This window comes from Osmerus mordax, chromosome 4 (assembly GCF_038355195.1).
Source record: "Osmerus mordax isolate fOsmMor3 chromosome 4, fOsmMor3.pri, whole genome shotgun sequence".
Classification (NCBI taxonomy): domain Eukaryota; kingdom Metazoa; phylum Chordata; class Actinopteri; order Osmeriformes; family Osmeridae; genus Osmerus; species Osmerus mordax.
The window spans coordinates 22,178,318-22,203,232 of NC_090053.1; the positions used below are offsets into that span (position 1 = coordinate 22,178,318).

Sequence of the window (24,915 nt, forward strand, 5' to 3'; positions counted from 1 at the left end):
GTCAGCTCCCCTTTCGTTTGTACGTATGCACGTGTGTGCACAGAAACACACACACATCCTGCTGGTCGTGACATGTTAAGTTCCCCCTGTCCAACACTCAGAGGGCTGTTATTAAGGCCACATTTGCTTTTCCTTTGATCTCTCCAAACCGCTTGGCCGAGTCGTTAATTACAGCTTGAGTAACTGTCTGCCCAGTCCTATTACCCAGCCACAGAACTGCTGCTGGTCGATACCAAATGGAAATGAACAGGAAAATGAAATAAGGTGACAGGTATTGATAATTTCTGGACGGTCAAAAATCTATTCATGGGACCGAATGCCTGCAGTCCGGCAAACTGGATACGATCGGAGTAATGGAAACTGGATCAATATTTGTAATATTGTTTCCAGTGGATGAAATGGCGCCATTTAGATACGGCACGAACCCAATATACCATTGGTGCTGTCAAACTGGGCTAATGAGATAACAGCAAACATATGAATTCAAATGAAGAAATAAACTACAGATTAGTTCCTCTTTCTCTTTGACCTTCGATCATGGAAAAATCTTTAAAATAGTTTTCACCAGTCCACCCAGAGCCAAAGAGATGGTTAGTTATGTTCTGGTGTAGCTGAAGAGGTTGTTAGTTATGTTCTGGTGTAGCTGAAGAGGTTGTTAGTTATGTTATGGTGTAGCTGAAGAGGTTGTTAGTTATGTTCTGGTGTAGCTGAAGAGGTGGTTAGTTATGTTCTGGTGTAGCTGAAGAGGTTGTTAGTTATGTTCTGGTGTAGCTGAAGAGGTTGTTAGTTATGTTCTGGTGTAGCTGAAGAGGTGGTTAGTTATGTTCTGGTGTAGCGGTCACTGTGATTCTGACTCCACAAACACACTAGTGTTTCTGTTGGCGTACATCTCCATGTTGGAGCAAGGTCTCCTCAGCCTCCTGAGGGCTTTCATCTGACAGAGCAGGGGTGTGAACCACCAGCGAAATTCTGTTTAAAAACCCTGAAAAGTCAACCTCATTGAATGTAATGATGTTTTCCTTTACAATTGGGTTCCTCGTAGTAATAATAAATGGAATGTAGAGAGTGAAGATATTTCCAGAGGCCTTTGGTCCTTCTCCCAGCTGCACATGCTGTCCAGTTCTGTTTTCAGATCACGTTTCCATCGTTTTTCTGGAAGGACACTTTCTCCGAGCTGGCTGTGTCCTGAAGGGCCTTCTCAGACTCCAGCTCCATCAGTCATGCCAGCCCAAGAGACTGCAGGACATGCTCCACCCCCCAGAGGATGACATTGTCTTCTGCCAGTAAGCCCAGATCAATACAGGCTCGTTCCTCTGCTCTTATCAAGCCAGCCTCCCCCCTGCTGCCTGCCTGTCGGAGCCGAGCGTCCAGGAGGAAGCAGAGATGGAGGCACCTCAGGCCCATAGCTGCCTGTCTGTCATCTATCTGAATAACATGCTCTGCCTGGGTCTGCATCCACTTCAAATCTTGTTTTCAGGGAGCAGTGTTTTCAGTTTGTGCAAATAATACACTTGGACAGATTGACTGTAGGCTGGAAAACCTCTTAGCGAGATCCAAGTGCACTAGTTCTGGTGATGTGGCCGTGACTCTGAGATGATCTAGTTGTAGGGCTGTAGGGAATCAGATGGCTGAGCGGTTAGGGAGTCGGGCTATTAATCAGAAGGTTGCCGGTTCGATTCCTGGCCGAGCGAATTACTTCCTTGGGCAAGGCACTTCACCCTACTTGCCTCGGGGGAATGTCCCTGTACTTACTGTAAGTCGCTCTGAATAAGATCGTCTGCTAAATGACTAAATGTAACAGTACATCCAGCTAAACCATCTTAGCCGAACTGTCAGGGAAACTAATACATAAATTTGTCAAGGAGAACATTAATCACATGATATGTTCCAGTTCTTGAGTTTGAACTGTTTTATCTGTAATGTGAAACCAGAGGGTCTGGAGGAGCCTGAGGGTCTGCAGGAGGAACCGGGGAGAGAGAGCTCTGTGGGGAGTCAGACATCTACTGTCCGTGGCTGAGACCAGGGAGGGGTCGTCTCAAATCAATACAGCAGCCCACAGTGGTCTGTCTGTAATGCAGTTACTCCATTAGTGTGTGTGTGTGTGTGTGTTAGATGATGCACCATGGTGTGGCCCGTGCCAACCTGAGAGCAGCACAGCCAGGGTGATGTAATCTGTGCTGTGGCCCAGGGGCTTTGCTGGGGGAGGTAGCTCTGTACCATGTCTATCACACACATACACACACATACACGCACTATGTCTGGGGCTTGGGTGGGGTGGACACATTCATGTCCACAGTCCATATTTCTATCAGCCCTGTCTTGATTCCTCTCTCTAGCCTCTCTCTCTCTCTGCCTAGCTCTGAAGCACTCCAGCCTTGCTCTCTCTCTTGCTCTCTCTCTCGTTCTGCTCTGAGCTGTGATCAGATTTCAGGAAACAACAGACCTCCCACTCCTCCCCTCCCCCCTCTCCTCCCCCTTGTCCTCCCCTCCCCCCTTTCCTCTAGTCCAGCTGCCAAACCCCCCACACAAAAGCTCTCTGCCCTGTCATACTCCCTGGACACAGGGCTGACTGGACCGAGAGGGAAGAAGGACAGTTCTGGGGAAGACAGGAGGGAGGACAGTTCTGGGGAAGACAGTAGGGGGATGTTGTGGCTGCCTTGCAGCTGAGGTCCACTTCATGGAATTTTGATCTGGTGGTCTGACAGGGATTTTTAAAGATATTTCTTTTGAGAAAATCGTGGCCTGTGTTGGAAACCTGTGTTTCAGGCCATGCAGTGACTCCATGTGGAGTGTGAGGTGTTAAAGCAGAGGAGGAGGATATCTTGGTCAAGCTTAAAGGAGATGTCCTCGTCTACAACGACTGGCCGTTGTGGTTTTGCTTTAAAATCTGGACTTTCTGGCCCAACAAAGCGCGTCTGAATCATTCAAGTGAGTATCCGTCCCCGAGGACAGATGCTGACACGCATGCAGAGACGCTCTGCTGTTCTGATTGACACGGCTCTCTCTCCCCACGTAGACCGTCTGCTAGATGTGTCTGTGCAGATCCTGCTAGCCTTCTGGGTTCAGGAATTCTCCCCTTCCACATGTCTGTCTGACATTCCCTGGAAGTTAAACATCTTCAGCTGCACAACTGGAACCTTCCCGGAACACAAACTCCTCCACAGTGATCCTTACTGATCTGTGTCCCAGTAAAACACCATCCACAGTGATCCTTACTGGTCCGTGTCCCAGTAAAACACCATCCACAGTGATCCTTACTGGTCCGTGTCCCAGTAAAACACCATCCACAGTGATCCTTACTGGTCCGTGTCCCAGTAAAACACCATCCACAGTGATCCTTACTGGTCCGTGTCCCAGTAAAACACCATCCACAGTGATCCTTACTGGTCCGTGTCCCAGTAAAACACCATCCACAGTGATCCTTACTGGTCTGTGTCCCAGTAAAACACCATCCACAGTGATCCTTACTGGTCTGTGTCCCAGTAAAACACCATCCACAGTGATCCTTACTGGTCTGTGTCCCAGTAAAACACCATCCACAGTGATCCTTACTGGTCCGTGTCCCAGTAAAACACCATCCACAGTGATCCTTACTGGTCTGTGTCCCAGTAAAACACCATCCAACACCACCTTTTAAGGAAATAATGCCGTTACAACCTCAGTCAGTGGTTTCTGATAGAGGGGAATATCTAAATGGCAATCTTGTCAGTTGGAAACACAAGCACGTACCAGAGAGTCTGAAGATGTGCGGAAATGTGTAGAAGTGTGTCCTGATTGTTTCTAACCACAGACTGCTGTGAAGGAGTATGTGATGGAAGAAATGGTGTGCTTCTTGTGTGGGTGTGGGATGGAGTGTGGGGTTGGTATTCACCATTCACTTCGTCTTAGTCTCATGCATTTCAGAGGCTTTGGATAGACTTTCTATAGGCAGAAAATACATTCAAAGTTGAAATGAGGAACTACAAGGCTTGTATACTGGCAAAGACTCAAGAGGGGATTTCAACTGTCTGCAAGCTGTGTGTGTGTGTGTGTGTGTGTGTGTGTGTGTGTGTGTGTGTGTGTGTGTGTGTGTGTGTGTGTGTGTGTGTGTGGAATGCACAGGTTTGGTGTTTATTGCTCTTGTATGAGTGAGAACACAAACTTAGGGACTGTTTGCTTTCTTCACTGAGTTGGAGGACGGAAGCTTGAAGGATAACTTGTTTCAGTTTGGTGGCTGAAAGAGTTTTTTCTGTACAGACACAGTTGTACTAACTCTGTTCCTGTCTGCTTCAGTCCATTTCCTTCATGCTATCTTCACCAGTTCTTCCTTGTTTTGTTGTTGTTGAAGGAACAGTGTTTTCTGGCAGTGGGAGCTCACTTTCACCTGAGCGACCCGTCGCTGACCTGCCAGTGAACCTGCCTGCTGTGGGAGGAAGGCTCATTAGGAACCTTCCATGCCCCTCATACCTCCACCACACCAGCCCCCCACGGCCCATCTTCTGCCTTATCTCCACACACTGTCAACTACATGGACTCAACCATGACTAAACAAGACAAAACAAACACTCTCCCCTTCCCCTCCGCTTCCTTACTCTGCTCTGCTCCCGGCCTGGCTGGTATTAGTTAACAGTGAGCTCATCCTAGTAAAGGATCTCTGCAGGGGATCACATTATCTTTTGTAAATAGGTCCTTGAGATTTTAGTTGCTAAAGGTCATTGTCGTTGCTGATTTGATCTCCCCGGGTTAGGGTTGGACTCATAGGCCTTCAACCCAGAGCAGAACGATGCCTCGTGGCTCGTCCTGCAGTGCTTGGGGATGATTCATTGTGATCGTGTAACCCTAACCTGACCCTTCACCTCCTGTCCGTTCATCAGCCTCTGGTGGACCAGACTAGGGCTGTTCTGGTGAACCAGACGAGGGCTGTTCTGGTGTACCAGGCTAGGGCTGTTCTGGTGAACCAGACTAGGGCTGTTCTGGTGAACCAGGAATGTTGTTTCTCCTACCTGAGGAGGATGAGCAGGTATGTTCCTCTGGGCCAGTGTCTCAGACCAGAAGGGGCTCTGGGTTTAAAACGGGGCTGAGCTAGACTTGTTGCTGTCAGCTTTCCTCAGCTATTAGTCCAGTTTAGCTGGAGGGTTCACTTAGGTGTTTTTAAGACTGGCTTTTTCATTCTCTCCCCCCTCCCTCCCTCCACCCCTTGTTCCCTCCCTCCTGCTGAAACTCTTGTGTTGTAACAGTCCTCCTCAAGGCCTTTCTATCCCCAATGTCTGGGCTTGTATCCCTTCTCAATGACTTTACAATTCAGGAGAGGCTACCTCAAGAGTATCAGAACAATAACAAGACCGTACTCTATGTAAAGAAAGAAACTATGAATGATGGGCCCCAGTTGTCCAGTGTAACTGTATTGTAACCAGGTGCATTTAATACACACATTCTCTCTCTCACACTCACACTCACACTCACACACACACACACACACACACACACACCCATCCATCCTCATTGAGAAATCTTTGTTCCCCAGCATGCTCCCTTCCTCCCCAGCTCCAGGAGACAACTAGACGTGTTGGCAGCAGTCGTAACTCCCAGCCGAAGCAGGGGCTTTGATGACCGCTAGCCTCCTCCAGAGCCCCAGCCCCAGCAGGGGCTTTGATGACCGCAAGAATGCAGGAGTAGTGCCCTGCGTGCGAGCTAGTCTGCAGACAGGAGGAGCTCCTGACCAGCGAGGGCCCTGCGTGTGAGCTAGTCTGCAGACAGGAGGAGCTCCTGACCAGCGAGGGCCCTGCGTGTGAGCTAGTCTGCAGACAGGAGGAGCTCCTGACCAGCGAGGGCCCTGCATGTGAGCTAGTCTGCAGACAGGAGGAGCTCCTGACCAGCGAGGGCCCTGCGTGTGAGCTAGTCTGCAGACAGGAGGAGCTCCTGACCAGCGAGGGCCCTGCATGTGAGCTAGTCTGCAGACAGGAGGAGCTCCTGACCAGCGAGGGCCCTGCGTGTGAGCTAGTCTGCCTGGCCTGGCTGTGTTGTGTGTCAGTGGCACCATGTGGCTCCCCAGTCTACACATCCTGCAGGTTCATTCAAGCCGCTCCGGGACAAGTCATGGCTGATTGTACCTGCCTTGATATCCCAATCACCATTTTCATGCCTTGATGTCCCAATCACCATCTTCATGCCTTGCTCCGGGACTCCCAGCTAATGAGGCAATGAGCAAGATGAAAACCCTCATTCTAGTGTTGTGATTCTGTTATCGTTCATAATTCATTAAAACGGTCTTTTCACACATTGGCTTTTGGCATAGGCCAAGCTCATCTCTGTGCCCAGTGTCAGTGATATTCTCTAAATACAGTAGCACAGTTATTGTGTCTTTGTGTGGCTGTGTAATTGGAACCTTTTCTCTAGACTCACAACTGCAGCTCTGTGTTACTGTACTCTGGTCTCCATGGTGAATGGTCGCTCCTGGAGACCATTCTGTCCAGAGTCAACAGGGAAGTGGTGAATTAGACCATTGTGTTCTCATTAAAGCTACTTCTGTGGGGAAGGTGGCAGCTGTTAATCTTGGCACACAGTCACGGTACTAGGATTATCACACACACACACATGTCCAGAGATAAGCTGGGGCCATTGCTTTTGAAATGTATGAAACTACTGTTCCCCAGTGTCTTGTCTGGCCATACATCTCTCTGTGACTCACAATCTCTATCTCCTCATTGTAGTCGGAGAAGTGTTGCAACAATAGGATAGTGGTTCTTCAGACTATCAAAAACAAAATGTCCTATTATTTTCCCCTACTAGTCAGTCATGTGACTTCAGTGCTGACATCACTCTGACTCCTGTAGGAGGTGAAGCTCCTCTAACCTGCTCCTCTTCTCTTTCCCCTCCTCCTCATCCCTCCTTCCTGTCCTCCAGCTGGAATGTCCTGAGCCGGTCCTCCAGGGAGGGACGTGCAGCGGCCGAGGTAACCACGGTGACAGCAGCGGCCAAGGTAGCCACGGCGACAGCAGCATCCGTTGCTGATGGGACCTGCTGCGCCACGATGAGCCTTCAAGATGGAGGCTGCGGCTACGCTAACTCCGCCAATGCCGGCCACGCTAGTGGGAGCATGCGGAGGCGCCTGGAGGACCAGGAATTCACCCTGCGAGTGTACCCTGGCTCCTTGGCCGAGGGCACCATCTACTGCCCCGTCGCTGCCCGCAAGAGCACCACCGCCGCCGAGGGCATCGAGCGCCTCATCGAGCGCCTGCGTCTGGACCGCACCAAGTGCTACGTGCTGGCGGAGGTGAAGGAGTTTGGGGGGGAGGAGTGGATTCTCAACCCCAGCGACTGCCCCGTCCAAAGGATGATGCTTTGGCCTCGGAACGCCCTGGAGAACCGCTGCGGCCTGGGCAGCGGCGAGGACTACCGCTTCCTGCTGCGCCAGAAGAACCTGGATGGCTCCATCCACTACGGTGGCAGCCTGCAGATGTGGCTGCGTGTGACCGAGGAGCGGCGCCGCATGGTGGAGCGGGGTTTCCTCCCCCAGCCTGCAGGGGGCGAGCACCCGGCCGACCTGTGTGCCCTCCCTGAGCTGACGGAGAGAGCTCTGCTGGACAGCCTCCGCGCCCGCTTCCGCCAGGAGAACATCTACACCTATGTGGGCAGCATCCTCATCGTCATCAACCCCTTCCAGTTCCTGCCCATCTACAACCCCAAGTACGTGAAGATGTATGATAACCACCAGCTGGGCAAGCTAGAGCCGCACATCTACGCTGTGGCGGACGTCGCGTACCACGCCATGCTGCAGCGACGCAGGAACCAATGCATCGTCATCTCCGGGGAGAGCGGCTCGGGCAAGACCCAGAGCACCAACTTCCTGATCCATCACCTGACGGCACTCAGCCAGAAGGGATTCGCCAGCGGGGTGGAGCAGATCATACTGGGGGCGGGGCCTGTGCTGGAGGTGAGCAGATCATACTGGGGGCGGGGCCTGTGCTGGAGGTGAGCAGATCATACTGGGGGCGGGGCCTGTGCTGGAGGTGAGCAGATCATACTGGGGGCGGGGCCTGTGCTGGAGGTGAGCAGATCATACTGGGGGCGGGGCCTGTGCTGGAGGTGAGCAGATCATACTGGGGGCGGGGCCTGTGCTGGAGGTGAGCAGATCATACTGGGGGCGGGGACTGTGCTGGAGGTGAGCAGATCATACTGGGGGCGGGGCCTGTGCTAGAGGTAACCATCTTTTGTTAATTCCTTTATTTTGCGCTGTGAAGGTAACACGCACAGGCTCCATAGACATGTAAGGAGTTGTTTATGGATTCCTTGATTACGTCTTATTTCACTAGCAGTAATTGTATTGTAGATCCCAGGGATATTTTTTCTTAACTGGTTGTACTGTACGAACTAGTGAGTAGTACTGCACACAAATGCCAGGCTGAAGCGAATCCATGTGTTGTGAATTAGAGGTCATGGTTTGAGAAAGGAAGTGACACAAGCCAGTAGAAATATGAAGACAAGTCAATGCGTTATTGCAATTGTGGTGGAATGTCTGAGCATGGAACAGGGCATGAAATGGATTAAAAACCAGATTTCCTCAGATGGAATGCCTGAACATGATGGAAATCTATATTTATCTTAGATTTTCAACGTATGAGTTTATATATTATTGACCCAGAAACGGTGCTTAGCAAGGTCTGTCTCTGTAACTGCAGATTTAGAGCTTCAGCAGAAGAAAAAAAAAACATCAGAATGTGGCCTAATCCGGGATAATGGATCAATTATGGATTATGCTCTGTGATTGGGAATTCTGTGTATGAAAGATCAAGGACTACTGAAGGGCTCTCATGGTACTGAAGTCAAATTTCTGACAGGTTGTCCATGCATCAGCTTGAGCCTGTTCAGTACCAGGCTTGTATAGCATCACCCCCAGCAGCACGGTGATGTCATGGCAGGATATGCACCCTGTCAGCATGGTGATATCATGGCAGGATATGCACCCTGTCAGCATGGAGGGAGAGGGAGAGAGGGAGAGGGAGAGAGAGAGAGAGAGCTTTTCAAACTCGCTCCTGACATAAACACATTACATAGGAATCTGATGTTGACATGCACAGGATCTACTGTTATGTTTAAGAATGTAGGACGCATTCTTACATGTTGAGCATTTACGCTAACATTCCTTCAGCTTTTAGATACTCTCAGAAAAATGGCTCACAACAGAAGTTATGTTACGGGACTTAATAACAGTTTTTAACCACATTTCTGGTGATAAGCACGTTCTGAAAGCACCAGGTTACAGCCTACCGAACATGACATGACATTGCCGATTGACACATTCTGGGTGAGAAGGTCTTCAATGTTTGTGTTGTGAGATTGCCTGACTGTCGCTTGCATGGATGTGTGGGGTCGTTTTAAAGAGTGCTTTTCTGGGATGGGCATTCTGCTGATGCTGGCTGTAGACTGGATCAACACAGGTGGACAGGGGCATAAACCGACATGCGTGTGCACACACATACACACGTGTATATATAGTTAGGTCCATAAGTATTTGGACATTGACACAATTTTCATCATTTTGGCTCTGTATACCACCACAATGGATTTGAAATGAAACAATCAAGATGTGCTTTAAGTGCAGACTTTCAGCTTTAATTTCAGGGTATTTACATCCAAATCAGGTGAACGGTGTAGGAATTACAACACATTTTATATGTGGGCCCCCCCCTTTTTAAGGGACCAAAAATAATTGGACAAACTAACATAATCATAAATATAATTGTCACTTTTAATACTTGGTTGCAAATCCTTTGCAGTCAATGACAGCCTGAAGTCTGGAACCCATAGACATCACCAGACGCTGGGTTTCGTCCCTGGTGATGCTCTGCCAGGCCTCTACTGCAACTGTCTTCAGTTCCTGCTTGTTCTTGGGGCATTTTCCCTTCAGTTTTGTCTTTAGCAAGTGAAATGCATGCTCAATTGGATTTAGGTCAGGTGATTGACTTGGCCATTGCAGAACATTCCACTTCTTTGCCTTAAAAAACTCTTTGGTTGCTTTCGCAGTATGCTTCGGGTCATTGTCCATCTGCACTGTAAAGCGCCGTCCTATGAGTTCTGAAGCATTTGGCTGAATCTGAGCAGATAATATTGCCCGAAACACTTCAGAATTCATCCTACTGCTTTTGTCAGCAGTCACATCATCGATAAATACAAGGGAACCAGTTCCATTGGCAGCCATACATGCCCACGCCATAACACTACCTCCACCATGCTTCACTGATGAGGTGGTATGCTTTGGATCATGAGCAGTTCCTTCCCTTCTCCATACTCTTCTCTTCCCATCATTCTGGTACAAGTTGATCTTGTACCAGATCTGTACAGGCTCTTTTAGATGTTTTTTGGCAAACTCTAATCTGGACTTCCTGTTTTTGAGACTCACCAATGGTTTACATCTTGTGGTGAACCCTCTGTATTTACTCTGGTTAAGTCTTCTCTTAATTGTTGACTTTGACACAGATACGCCTACCTCCTGGAGAGTGTTCTTGATCTGGCCAACTGTTGTGAAGGGGTTTTTCTTCACCAGGGAAAGAATTCTTCTGTCATCCACCACAGTTGTTTTCCGTGGTCTTCCGGGTCGTTTGGTGTTGCTGAGCTCACCAGTGCGTTCTTTCTTTTTAAGAATGTACCAAACAGTTGATTTGGCCACACCTAATGCTTTTGCTATCTCTCTGATAGGTTTGTTTTGATTTTTCAGCCTAGCGATGGCTTGCTTCACTGATGGTGACAGCTCTTTGGACTTCATATTGAGAGTTGACAGCAACAAATTCCAAACACAAATACCATACTTGAAATGAACTCTAGACCTTTTATCTGCTCCTTGTCAATGAAATAACGAACTCCCTTTATGAGGGAATAACATACACCTGGCCATGGAACAGCTGAGCAGCCAATTGTCCAATTACTTTTGGTCCCTTAAAAAGGGGGGGGCCACATATAAAATGTATTGTAATTCCTACACCGTTCACCTGATTTGGATGTAAATACCCTGAAATTAAAGCTGAAAGTCTGCACTTAAAGCACATCTTGATTGTTTCATTTCAAATCCATTGTGGTGGTATACAGAGCCAAAATGATGAAAATGGTGTCAATGTCCAAATTCTTATGGACCTAACTAACTCTGCTTTTGATGCTGCATTGACCTGGCGCCTGCTTTCCTGCAGAGGCTCAAATCTGCTGCCATTTTCCCCCTGAGAGAGCAGTGTGCCTCTGGCATTTGTCCAGCACACGGGCAGCCTGATAGGAAGAACCCAACTCTCTCCCCCTCTCTTTCTCTGTCTCCCCCTCTCTCTCTCCCCTTTCTCCCTCCGTCTCCCCCTCTCTCTCCCTCAGTCTCCCCTCTCCCCCTCTCTCTCCCTCAGTCTCCCCTCTCCCCCTCTCTCTCTCCCTCCGTCTCCCCCTCTCTCTCCCCCTCTCTCTCTCCCCCTTTCTCCCTCCCCCTCCCTCTCCTTCAGTCTCCCCTCTCCCCATTAGTCTCTGTGTGCTGCTGAGTGGGGTGGTAGTGCTGAGTGGGGTGGTAGTGCTGAGTGGGGTGCTGCTGAATGTCGCCCCTCCGGGGCAGCAGCATGGCTGGCTCAGGCTGGATGAGTCACTGCATGTCTGCCTGTGGCATGGACAGACTCAGGCACATAAACCAAGACTCAAACCATCACTATGGTTTATACACATGACCAAGTAGAAATGAGCACACACACAGATGCTCATGTGGCCTGAATTTGTTCACCTTCTCTGAAGGTTACAGCTGCAGCCGTGGAGACAGTGCGTGAGTGTGATGGTCTGTGCTCTTTTCTGAAGGACACAGTGGGGGGCCTAGGGTGAAAACATCCCTGCCAGCCTCCCCTCTCTCTTGCTCTCTCTCACTCTCTCTTGCTCTCGCTCTCTCGCTCCCCCCCCCCCCCCCCCCAGCGTAAAGAACCAGCATGTCAACATTACATCATGCCAGCAGTATCATCTAACAGCTGGCCACACCCAAAAATCTCTTGAATCAATAAAGATCCTGTAAAGCAAATTACATGATTTTCATTTTCTCAGTACATTATATATGTGTGAAATTAGTTCCTGAAAGAATGTGCAAAGCGTGAAAACTTTGTCGCACTGAAATGTGGAGTTAGACCGTTGAACAGTTTCTCTTCCGTTTTCAGCTCAGGTTTTGTATAGGCGGAGCCAAAACCCGACCGATCTACGTTACAGCGACCTATCTACGTCAGATCACAGACGGTTTCATTCAGTTACTCAGCTGGTACGATGCAAAGACAAAGTAATTAATACATAAAACACTCAGACTGCAGGTAGGTCTGTTCTGATATCTGCAATTGACTTAGCTAGTGTTGCTGTTGTTGTTAAATTCAATAAATTCGAGGGGGCGGAGCTTCAGCTCCTTCAGGCGACACGCCCCCCCAGTCTCAAGCAGAGAAGACTGCTGATTTTCTCACGATTTCAAAGCCTAATTTAACATACTTGTCCGTGTTTGTTTTTTTTCATTCGAATTTGGATGGCTAGTTAACAACACATTCTTCTGTGGTGTGATGAACTTAAAAGTCATTTTCAATTCCACTTTACAGGATCTTTAATTACCGTAAATAAGTTGTACCACAGTCGGGTGGTGGCTGCTGTGTAATGTGATCATTGTTCAGAGGCGTGGGGGTCGAGGATGACAGGATGATGGGAGGGGGGGCTGCAGTTCGGTCATTACATCGGCAAGCGAAAGGATTAGTCTAAACGAGAGATCTAGCAGACGCTGTGTTCTGTACCAGACTGAGGCAAGGCTGCTGATTTTTTCATGTCCACACATGGACTTGGATATCCTGTTGTTTCCGAGATGACTTCACTATAAGTGATGTCGACACTTGTGCTGTTGCTGTTGTGTGAACATGGACAGTGCTGTGCGGTTCATGCAGTGCTTACAGCCAGCAGAGCAGGGCCTGCTGTCCTCCTGTGACAGCCTGCTAATCTGTCCTCCAGACAAGCCTGCAGTCACACTGACAGGCAGCCAGGATCAGGTGGATGTTACACTGACAGGCAGCCAGGATCAGGTGGATGCTACACTGACAGGCAGCCAGGATCAGGTGGATGTTACACTGACAGGCAGCCAGGATCAGGTGGATGTTACACTGACAGGCAGCCAGGATCAGGTGGATGTTACACTGACAGGCAGCCAGGATCAGGTGGATGTTACACTGACAGGCAGCCAGGATCAGGTGGATGTTACACTGACTGGCAGCCAGGATCAGGTGGATGTTACACTGACAGGCAGCCAGGATCAGGTGGATGCTACACTGACAGGCAGCCAGGATCAGGTGGATGCTACACTGACTGGCAGCCAGGATCAGGTGGATGTTACACTGACTGGCAGCCAGGATCAGGTGGATGCTACACTGACAGGCAGCCAGGATCAGGTGGATGCTACACTGACTGGCAGCCAGGATCAGGTGGATGTTACACTGACAGGCAGCCAGGATCAGGTGGATGCTACACTGACAGGCAGCCAGGATCAGGTGGATGTTACACTGACTGGCAGCCAGGATCAGGTGGATGCTACACTGACAGGCAGCCAGGATCAGGTGGATGCTACACTGACAGGCAGCCAGGATCAGGTGGATGTTACACTGACTGGCAAGCTGCTCTGAGGGATTCCTGTACACCTCCTCCCCTCTCATCTCTGTAGGCTGCTCAGACAGGGCTGCTCAGACAGGGCTGCACAGACAGAGCTGCTCAGACAGGGCTGCTGAGACAGGGCTGCTGAGACAGGGCTGCTGAGACAGGGCTGCTGAGACAGGGCTGCTGAGACAGGGCTGCTGAGACAGGGCTGCTCAGACAGGGCTGCTCAGACAGGGCTGCTCAGACAGGGCTGCTCAGACAGGGCTGCTCAGACAGGGCTGCTCAGACAGGGCTGCTCAGACAGGGCTGCTCAGACAGGGCTGCTCAGACAGGGCTGCTCAGACAGGGCTGCTCAGACAGGGCTTGTTAGGCAAGATATCAGAACACCAGAACCTCCATGCTGAAAGGAACCGTGGTGCTATTATGGAAGCAAATCATTGAAAATAAATAAATAAATTAACCCATTTTTAAATTCACGTCTTTAAAATTGAAATTCAAAATTCAAGGTTCGGACATTCAGGTTGCTCAAATTCGAACAGTAAAATTCAGATCCCAAAAATAGAAAATAACAAATTCACGCTCCTGAAATTCAAATCAGACAACATTCAGGCTGCTCAAATTCAGATGGTGAAATCCAGATAAAAAATTAGACGGGCCTGAGGAGAGAAGTCTGCAGTTGGACCCTTCTCGTGATTTGCTTGATTTAAGTTTTTTATTTTAGTTTTGGGATCTGAATTTTACTGTTTGAATTTGAGCAAACAGAATTTGAGCCTGAGCGGGCTGGAACCACAGAGGGCTAGGTTTAGCTCAGACTAAGGGTTTGTTTTGGCTAATGATTTTATCTCTGGCCTTGTATGTTCTTGTTCGCACATCTATCCTCGTAATCCTCATCCTATCCTCACTGCACGCTCACTGGTGTCCTCCCATCATCTGGTCCCTGGATCACACTCACCGGTGTCCTCCAGTGACTGTTCGCTAGACACTGGACATAATGTACCAGGACTCTGTTCACTAGACACTGGACATAATGTACCAGGACTCTGTTCGCTGGACACTGGACAGGGATGATCTGTTGGCGACCCGTGCTTCTCGTTTCTCCTCCATGAGAGAACAGTATTTATGTTTGAGTCTGAGTGGGATTGTCATGTCTGTTGGGCACACTGTCAACAGACAGCATGCAGACCTATCACCAGAGATGTGCAACATTGGCAGAGCTGTGTACTGTGTCACACAGCCTATCAGCTCCCCTGATTGGATCATGTGTAAGCGCAGGGTACACAGCCGTGTTAATGGCTCATTCAACCATGAATGAGCCAGTCGCTGTCACAGATGAAGTTCCCCACTGCAGTTTTGATGTGTAATTATTCATGTGTCAGAGAACCTCCAGAGGATTCACTGACAGAACGTTTAGAGCTCAGTTCATGCAACGGTTGATCTGTTCTGAGTCGCCTGGAAGTTAGGCTTCGATTCACCACTACACTCCTCTAATATGGAGGATGTGGGGATCGTGCAGGTCCATCATCTGTAGTAGTGTCTGCAGGCCGTTCTCTGAGTAGTGATGTTCAGTCCCAAACCGCCCCTCCCTCAGAGCAGAGCGACAGCACCCCAGCACTTCTCCCAGATGGAAGACGGAGTGAAGAGTGTCAGGTCAGTGATTGAGTCAGGGCCATGAGTCAGGGCCATGTGCACAATCAGATTCTGCTTCTGCGGTGTTTGTCCAATCAGAAACTAATGAGATTAAGGCCATTAGGATGTTTAACCTGACACCAGTCCATCTGGAACAGGATGAGTCAACAAATGTAATCTTCTGTTGTGAACTCATCCTCATCCTGTTAACCATCATCCATCACACTTTATCCAGCCTCCATCAATCAGTTAACTGTGTAATTTCCTTGTTTTTTCTAGCTAGCATTGGTTAATGTTTATTAGTAGAACAGGATTATTATAGAAGCAAATCGTGACCAAAATTAAAATGCATTTGCAGAAATGCTTTTTCATTTTAAGAATGTGTATGCATTATTTGACTCATAAATGAAATTAGTAATCAATCATCCTATTTGCATTTTAATTTTCTTCTTCAAGAGTGCTCAATCTTTCACTTAATTAAAATGAAAAAGAAATAGACATTTGAGATTTAATGTTCAAAACATGCCCCAGCAAATAGATACCAAAATTCAATTTGAAATGTAAAATTTGAAAATTAAAATGCATTTGCAGAAATGCAAAATGAACGAAAAAGCATTCTGAGCGGCGCAGCAGAGTGACGTCAGTAGCCGCTCTTCTTCAGCTCCCTGCTGACCGAGCAACCCATCTTGTTTGGTAGGGGGCGGTGTGCACATCTGTATTGCATTACATTGCAAATGTGCCGGGAAATTGATTGAATTACCGGGTCTTTAGAGCAGCGTTCCCCAACCGGTGCCCACTGGTCCGTGGGTCATTTCGTACCGGGCTGCACAAAAAAGAATTAATAACATTATTTCCTTTTAATTGATTATCAGAGTCTGAAAGACGTTTTATTCTGAAAAATGACCGGATTCTCTCCTTCTCCGCGGGCCTTTTCCCCTGAGCAAAAAAGCTCTGTAAAGACGTTTGTTTACTCATTTTTTTACTACGTCATACAGTACAACGCCTGACTGTGTGTGTGTGTGTGTGTGTGTTTATAAGCCGGCCCCTATCAAATCTCAGGAGTGCAGAAACACCGGAGGTACAGGTAGCAGTTACCTTTGAGGAAGAAAGTGCTGAACTTAAAACACAGCAGGTATGCTACTGTGAGGAAGGCACGCGATGCCAGACATTATTGATTGCTTCTTGTATAATAACCAGAGCATAATGAAAGCATCGGAAGGATCGTTTGTATGACCCACTAGTTTGTTTAGTCAGTTCAGAAGAATATCCGGGTCATTGAGAAGCTGTCAGTTGTTCACAATATCCATTCCTCTGAACACACAGGCAGGCCAGCCTGTAGGGTTAGGGTTAAGGAATCCGGTTAGAACAGGCTTGCTCCGAACCGCCCTGCTCAACACCAACACTGTTCTAACTGAAAATATCAAACACATTCAAATAGTCGCTAGCTATTGAAATCTGGCTTTTCTGAATGAATAGGTGTTGCAGAGTGCCTTTGAGGTTTGTGGTTCTGTAACCATGATGCTGGAGGAGGTAAAGAACGGGCTCTGTGGGCTCGCCTCCTCTCTCGAGACGGCAGATGTGGAGAGGGGGCTTTTCCTTTTATGTACACTACCGTTCAAAAGTTTTGGGTCACTCAGACAATTTAGTGTTTTCCATGAAAACTCACTTTTATTTATCAAATAACTTTCAAAATGAATAGAAAATATAGTCAAGACATTTACAAGGTTAATTATTATTATTAGAAATAATTATTTTTATTTGAAATATAAATTTTGTTCTTCAAACTTGCTTTCGTCAAATAATGCTCCATTTGCCGCAATTACAACATTGCAGACCTTTGGCATTCTAATTCTAATCCTTCTAATCATCCATTAGTCTTCAAAGGCAATTAGCAAACACAATGTACCATTCGAACACATACAGTAATAGTTAATGGAAATGGGCCTCTATACACTTATGTAGATATTTCATTAAAAACCAGATGTTTCCACCTAGAATAGTCATTTACCACATTAACAATGTATAGTGTATTTCTGATTAATTTAACATTATCTTCATTGAAAAAAAAGTGCTTTTCTTTGAAAAATAAGGACATTTTTAAGTGACCCCAAACTTTTGAACGGTAGTGTATGTGTTTAAACAGACTCCGCCACACACCTCACCTCCAGCCTACCTTGGTTAACACACAGTTCTCTTCCTCTGGTTTAAAGTCACCAGCTACCTTTCACAGTTCTCTGTCGTAAGTACACTACCCTGCCGCTCTAGCAATATAGAGCTGCACCAATCATGTGGTTCAGCCACACACCCCCATGCAGGAGGTCTACAGCTCTCTCCCCTTATCTGACTCTGCACAATCCCTCTCCTCCGCTATCCTCCCTTCCTTTCTCCCTCAGTATCAGCACTGCAGAGAAGATCAAAGGCCTGTTAGAGCACCTCGCTCCTCCCCCCCTCATCCTCGCCCCCTCCTTCACTCCTCTGGTCTTTTCCCTCATCCTCCCCCTTCCCCCTCCTCCTCCTCTCCTCTTCTCCCTTTCCTCTTCTCCCTTCCCGCAGTGCAGTGGCCCAGGCAGGATTTGATTCTGAGTGATGGAGTGGGGGAAGAAAGCTAAAAGGCGCGAGAGAGTTGAGGGATTGAGTTATGATGAGATGGAGAGAGGGAAAGCCCTGACTCTGGAGGAGTCAGGGCTAGGGTTAGGGTTAGGTGAGTAGGTTAGGTGAGTAGGGTTAGGGTTAGGTGAGGGCTAACTTCAGATGGTCCAGACTGCTCTGTCCCTGTGGCACGTTAAAATCTCCTGTCTCCATACTGAGTCCTCCTCTCTCACCCTCCAACCTGCTGCTCTGCATTCTGAACACAACACAGTCACTTTGACTCGTTCCATGAATGTTTTAACAAGATGTGCCTGTTTCTGTCTGGACCCTTACTACTTCCTCCCAAGAAACTGTAAACAGTCTCTGACACGCCCCTCGGGGACGGCCTGTCCCCGAGGGGCGTGTCCCCGAGGGGCGTGTCCCCGAGGGGCGTGTCCCCGAGGGGCGTGTCCCCGAGGGGCGTGTCCCCGCAGCCAGCGAGGGCTTGCTGAACGTCCACAGCAGGGAGTACTGGGTTAGGGTCAGGGCAGATTAGTCAGGCTGTGTTTCTGCCAGTAAGTCTTCTCTGCACTTCCCGTGTTCCTCTCCTGTTCAGTCTGTCCTTCCCGCCGTGCTTCTGTCAGCTGGGTCACATGAGGAAGTCTTTCCCAGGCCAGCGCTCCACCTTGCGGAGCTGCTTTGGGGTTTACCTGACTTAAAACCCAAGGCGGCAGTTTGCTGTCAGGATTTGCGCTGGTTTTTCTGTGTGTTGGTTTGGGGATTACATGTGGTGCGTGTTGCAGTAGCCTGCCGTAATGTTCACTTCAGAGCGGTGTGCATTCTTGTGGCATCGCTGCCGTGATGTAGAGCCGAGCTGAGTGGCACCCTGGGACTGAACCCAGGCACCGAGGGGGGAGGGGGAGAGGGACATGGAGAGGAAGAGAAAGTAGTGGTACATGGAGAGAGGGATAGGGGGAAATGGAAGGAAGTGAATAGCAGAATGGATGGAAAGAGAGAGAGTGGGGGGGGAGAGAAAGAGGACTGCGTTGCAGGGAAAGCAGAAGACTGCATTGCAGAAGAGGTGAGCCCAGGGGTAAGACTGAGCTTGGGTCAGTTCTCCAACGTTTCCTCCCAGATAGATGGCAGATAAGACTGCAGGAATGCCCCAGGTCTTATTAAATCAGTTTGGTAAATCCACTATTCCGACCTCTAATTCAACCTCTAACCCGACCACGAGCAGCTGGTTGGCTAACCCTAACCCTACCTGCCTTGTGGGGGTCATCTGGGTAGTTTAGTGAATTATGATGGAAACAGGACCCTTAAGGCCTTTGCACACTGAGGACCTCATGTACGTACATTCGCAAACGTAGCGTTATTAGCGCAGATAGCGAACGCTGTGAAACTTCAGTTTACGACGTATTTATGAAACCTGCAGGTCATCGGGTAATCAGCGCCTTTCTCCGCTCACTATACAGTACATTGCGAGCATTTAAACGCGCAATTGAATGGGCCACCTTCTCTCTTTCTATCCTGGATCAGCCATCAAAGTCAAAACAGCGATGACTGTTTGACATGATCCTGATGCCAATATTTGTAATGTAGCGAGGAGTTTGGGAGTCAGGTGGCTGAGCGGTGAGGGAGTCGGGCTAGTAATCCGAAGGTTGCCAGTTCGATTCCCCGTCATGCCAACTGACGTTGTGTCCTTGGGCAAGGCACTTCACCCTACTTGCCTCGGGGGGAATGTCCCTGTACTTACTGTAAGTCGCTCTGGATAAGAGCGTCTGCTAAATGACTAAATGTAAAATGTAATGTTTAACAACTGCTGGAATGGAATGTGAACGCTGAGTCGGAGATTCGATATAATCTTTGATTTCTTCAAGTAACTGTAATATTGCATGGCTGCTTATTCTGTAACGCGTAATGATTTCGTGTTCACTCAACTCAAAAAGTGTGATCCTTGTGGCAAAAATTCTTTGTCCTATGTCTTCATCTTGCTCGGGTTACGGCTGCCATTTCACCAGGAGGCATATACGCATCCTGGTTTACGCCTTTTGTAACAGACAGGGAAATTTCACCGCAAAATAATGGTGCGCTTTTACAGGTGGTTTTTGTACATACCGCGGAATACATAATTAGGCGCACTTTACGCATCCCCTCCCATCTCTTTATGGGAAACTCCCACTTTCCCCTTGACCCTCCCGTGAATGCATATGCATGACACGGAAAAGCGCAATTTGCCATTTTCAGTTCCCTCGACAGGCAGTCTGCGCTTGTACGCGCAAATTACGAAACAAATACGCCTGAAGTGGGTGCAAAAGCGTTAGTACATGAAGCCCTGAAGTCCCTCGATTTTCTGCTTTTTTAGCATCCATAGCCAGCATCGATTTGAGGCTGCCGATTATGAAAAAACGGATACGAACATTTTGCACTCAATGTGCAGGCTGCCGTGTAGGGTGCTGTGTAGTGTAGGGTGCTGTGCAGGGTGCTGTGCTGTGAGAGGGTGCTGTGTAGTGTAGGGTGCTGTGCAGGGTGCTGTGCTGTGAGAGGGTGCTGTGCTGTGAGAGGGTGCTGTGTAGTGTAGGGTGCTGTGAGAGAGTGCTGTGCTGTAAGAGGGTGCTGTGCAGGGTGCTGTGCAGGGTGTTGTGCTGTGAGAGGGTGCTGTGTAGGGTGCTGTGCTGTGAGAGGGTGCTGTGCAGGGTGCTGTGCTGTGAGAGGGTGCTGTGTAGTGTAGGGTGCTGTTCTGTGAGAGGGTGCTGTATAATGTAGGGTGCTGTGCTGTGAGAGGGTGCTGTGCAGGGTGCTGTGCTGTGAGAGGGTGCTATGCAGGGTGCTGTGCTGTGCAGGGTGCTGTGCAGGGTGCTGTGCTGTGTAGGGTGCTGTGAGAGGGTGCAGTGCAGGATGCTGTGTAGGGTGCTGTGGAGGGTGCTGTGAGAGGGTGATGTGCTGTGAGAGGGTGCAGTGCAGAGTGCTGTGCAGGGTGCTGTGAGAGGGTGCAGTGCAGGATGCTGTGTAGGGTGCTGTGGAGGGTGCTGTGAGAGGGTGATGTGCTGTGAGAGGGTGCAGTGCAGAGTGCTGTGCAGGGTGCTGTGAGAGGGTGCAGTGCAGGGTGCTGTGCAGGGTGCTGTGCTGTGCAGAGTTCTGTGCTGTGCAGAGTTCTGTGCTGTGCAGAGTGCTGTGTAGTGTGCTGTGAGAGGGTGCTGTGCAGGGTGCTTTGCTGTGAGAGGGTGATGTGCAGAGTTCTGTGTAGGGTGCTGTGCAGAGTGTAGTGCAGGGTGCTGTGAGAGGGTGCAGTGCAGGGTGCTGTGCAATGTGCTGTGAGAGGGTGCAGTGCAGGGTGCTGTGCAGGGTGCTGTGCAGGGTGCTGTGAGAGGGTGATGTGCTGTGAGAGGGTGCTGTGCAGGGTGCTGTGCAGGATGCTGTGCAGGGTGCTTTGCTGTGTAGGGTGCTGTGAGAGGGTGATGTGCTGTGCAGAGTTCTGTGCTGTGCAGAGTGCTGTGTAGTGTGCTGTGAGAGGGTGCTGTGCAGGGTGCTTTGCTGTGCAGAGTGCTGTGTAGGGTGCTGTGAGAGGGTGATGTGCTGTGAGAGGGTGCAGTGCAGGGGGCTGTGCTGTGCAGGGTGCTGTGCAGGGTGCTGTGAGAAGGTGATGTGCTGTGCAGGGTGCTGTGAGAGGGTGCTATGCAGGGTGCTGTGCAGGGTGCTTTGCTGTGTAGGGTGCTGTGAGAGGGTGCAGTGCAGGGTGCTGTGCAGGGTGCCGTGCTGTGCAGAGTTCTGTGCTGTGCAGAGTGCTGTGTAGTGTGCTGTGAGAGGGTGCTGTGCAGGGTGCTTTGCTGTGAGAGGGTGATGTGCAGAGTTCTGTGTAGGGTGCTGTGAGAGGGTGCAGTGCAGGGTGCTATGCAGGGTGCTGTGCTGTGCAAGGTGCTGTGAAGGGTGCTGTGAGAGGGTGCAGTGCAGGGTGATGTGCAGGGTGCTGTGAGAGGGTGCTGTGCAGGGTGCTGTGCAGGATGCTGTGCAGGGTGCTTTGCTGTGTAGGGTGCTGTGAGAGGGTGATGTGCTGTGCAGAGTTCTGTGCTGTGCAGGGTGCTGTGTAGTGTGCTGTGAGAGGGTGCTGTGCAGGGTGCTGTGCAGAGTTCTGTGCAGAGTTCTGTGCTGTGCAGGATGCTGTGCAGGGTGCTGTGCTGTGAGAGGGTGCTGTGTAGGGTGCTGTGCAGGGTGCTGTGCTGTGCATGGTGCTGTGCATGTTGCTGTGCTGTGCAGGATGCTGTGCAGGGTGTTGTGCTGTGCAGAGTTCTGTGCTGTGCAGAGTTCTGTGTAGGATGTTGTGAGAGGGTGCTGTGCTGTGCGAGGGTGCTGTGCTGTGCCAGGGTGCTGTGCTGTGCGAGGGTGTTGTGCTGTGAAAGGGTGCTGTGCAGGGTGCTGTGCTGTGCAAGGGTTCTGTGAGGGGGCTGTGCGAGGGTGCTGTCCTGTGCCAGGGTGCTGTGCGAAGGTGCTGTCCTGTGCGAAGGTGCTGTCCTGTGCAAAGGTGCTGTCCTGTGCGAGGGTGCTGTGAGGGGGCTGCGCGAAGGTTCTGTCCTGTGCCCACACAGCCCCCAGTCCCCAGGGGATGGGCTGATGTTTGGATGCCTGCACTGGGACTTCACCCGGCCCTTTCAAACACCAGCATCCAAACCCAACAAACCCGATGCAGGAAGAGGCGCAGGTCTGTTAGCAGCGCCCCACAGCATGTGTGTTCACATTACTGCTCGCTGTGAGAGCGTTACAGCCTGAGAGCAAGAGGAGGAAGACTGTACTAGCAGCTCATAGGTTGTTTTATCAGTCTGTCTCTCCTTTTCTATCTCTCTCTCCTTTTTACTCTCATCTCCTGCTATCCAGCTATCCATCTCTTACACACTCACACACATTACAAAACCATTTCCCACCTAACCACAAGCCAAATGTGTGTTTATAAAAATACACATTCGTGTTGGTATGATGAGCTGTCTGTCTGGTTATATATAGCCTCTCAGTTATTCTCAGCATTACATACCCTCCATGTTTACCCAAACCCTCCATGTTTACCCTAACCCTGTTTACCCTAACCCTCCATGTTTACCCTAACCCTCCATGTTTACCCTAACCCTCCATGTTTACCCTAACCCTGTTTACCCTAACCCTCCATGTTTAGCATGGATTCTCCGGGAGCCCCGTCCCTATCTGAGCCTGTCTGGCTGCTGAGGGATGATGCTCATGTACCCTCCCTCACACACCCTCCCTCACACACCCTCCCTCACACACCCTCCCTCACACACCACATTCTCACACCCTCCCTCTCATACCACACTCTCACACCCTCCCTCACACACCACACTCTCATACCCTCCCTCAAACACCCTCCCTCACACACCACACTCTCACACCCTCCCTCACACACCACACTCTCACACCCTCCCTCACACCCTCCCTCACACACCACACTCTCACACCCTCCCTCACACCCTCCCTCACACACCACACTCTCACACCCTCCCTCTCATACCACACTCTCACACCCTCCCTCTCATACCACACTCTCACACCCTCCCTCTCATACCACACTCTCACACCCTCCCTCTCATACCACACTCACACACCCTCCCTCACACACCCTCCCTCACACACCACACTCTCACACCCTCCCTCTCATACCACACTCTCACACCCTCCCTCTCATACCACACTCTCACACCCTCCCTCACACACCACACTCTCACACCCTCCCTCACACCCTCCCTCACACACCACACTCTCACACCCTCCCTCTCATACCACACTCTCACACCCTCCCTCTCACACCCTCCCTCACACCCTCCCTCACACCCTCCCTCACACACCACACTCTCACACCCTCCCTCACACACCACACTCTCACACCCTCCCTCACACACCACACTCTCACACCCTCCCTCACACACCCTCCCTCACACACCACACTCTCCCACACTTTACAAATCTGTCAGCAATTCATAAATTTTTCTGAGCCTACCTCCCCCACACATACTGTAGGCTCTCTCTCACACACACACACACACACAAACACATCTCTGACAGGGCTGAAGGGATCTACTGATGTAGGTTCTTTCTGGTTCACAGTTCCTGCATAGCAGAGCCACTGCACCATCTAAGAGCTCATGGAGGGTTCAGGCAGCTGTACAGCACGCCATCATCACCACTAGAGATCTTCACAGGTCAGGCTGGATCTAGTCTGAGTCTGTCAGACAGTGAAACCTGTCTTCTGTGTTTTTCTAAAAGCCTGAATCCTGTTCTGTCATGAGTATGTTCAGTCATCTGCAGTGAGGAATTCATTTAAGTTCTTTGCCAAAAGAGAAAAGCACTTGGGAGAGCTTCTCATTTGAAGTGTGGGTTTAGATCGATGTGATTCAGGTTGAGGTCTGTGTGATCTAGGTGAGGGAGGGCATACTGTTTTCAGGTGTAGTGTTGGATATGGAGTGCATTGTGGGGGCTGGAGTCAAGCCAGAACTAACTCAAACCCTAAATGATTGCATTAAATCTAATGAAATTAAAAGTAAAAGCAGCCTTGGCTTGTTCCACCAGATTTATAAAGAAATTGTCAAAGTAGCTTGGTTATATAGGACCAGAGAGGAAGAACTGTCAGTTTGTGCACACATGCACTCTTTCTGTCTCTCTCCGTCTGTCTTTCTCTCGCTCTTTCTTTCTGTCTCTGTCTCTCCATCTGTCTCTCTCTCCCATTCTCTCCACCCCCCCTCCCTCTCCATTTCGCTCTATCTTTTCGCCTGTCTCCATCTCTGTCTCTCTCTATCTGCAATGAGATGTGTTGTGTGTTGGCTGGTGCTTTTGGGAATTAACTCTGTAGTGACTGTGTGATGTACTTTATGGATATAATTATTTTGCTTTTTCTGTGAGTGAGCCTGCTCCCAGACCCACAGTTGTATCAAAGCTGGTTAGGTCATTCTCTCTCTCTCTCTCTCTCTCACACACACACACACACACACACACACACACACACACTGGAGCCAGGCATAGGCCCAACAGTTCTGTCAGATCCAGTTGGGATCCTCTCCCCCTCCTCCTCCTCTTTCCCTCCTCCTCAACTCCCCCTCCTCCTCCTCCTCTCCCCTTCCTCCTCCTCCCTCC

At 49.6% G+C, this 24,915-nt stretch overlaps 1 protein-coding gene across 1 annotated transcript in view; it reads left to right on the forward strand.

Moving 5' to 3' along the window:
- myo9ab (myosin IXAb) overlaps positions 1-24,915 on the forward strand; it is a 91,476-nt gene that overhangs the window by 12,949 nt on the left and 53,612 nt on the right. Inside the window, exon 2 of the mRNA XM_067235155.1 lies at positions 6,883-7,912. Coding sequence (XP_067091256.1) covers positions 7,010-7,912 — 903 coding nt within the window. The 5' untranslated portion in view covers positions 6,883-7,009. The remainder of the gene's footprint in view (positions 1-6,882; positions 7,913-24,915) is intronic.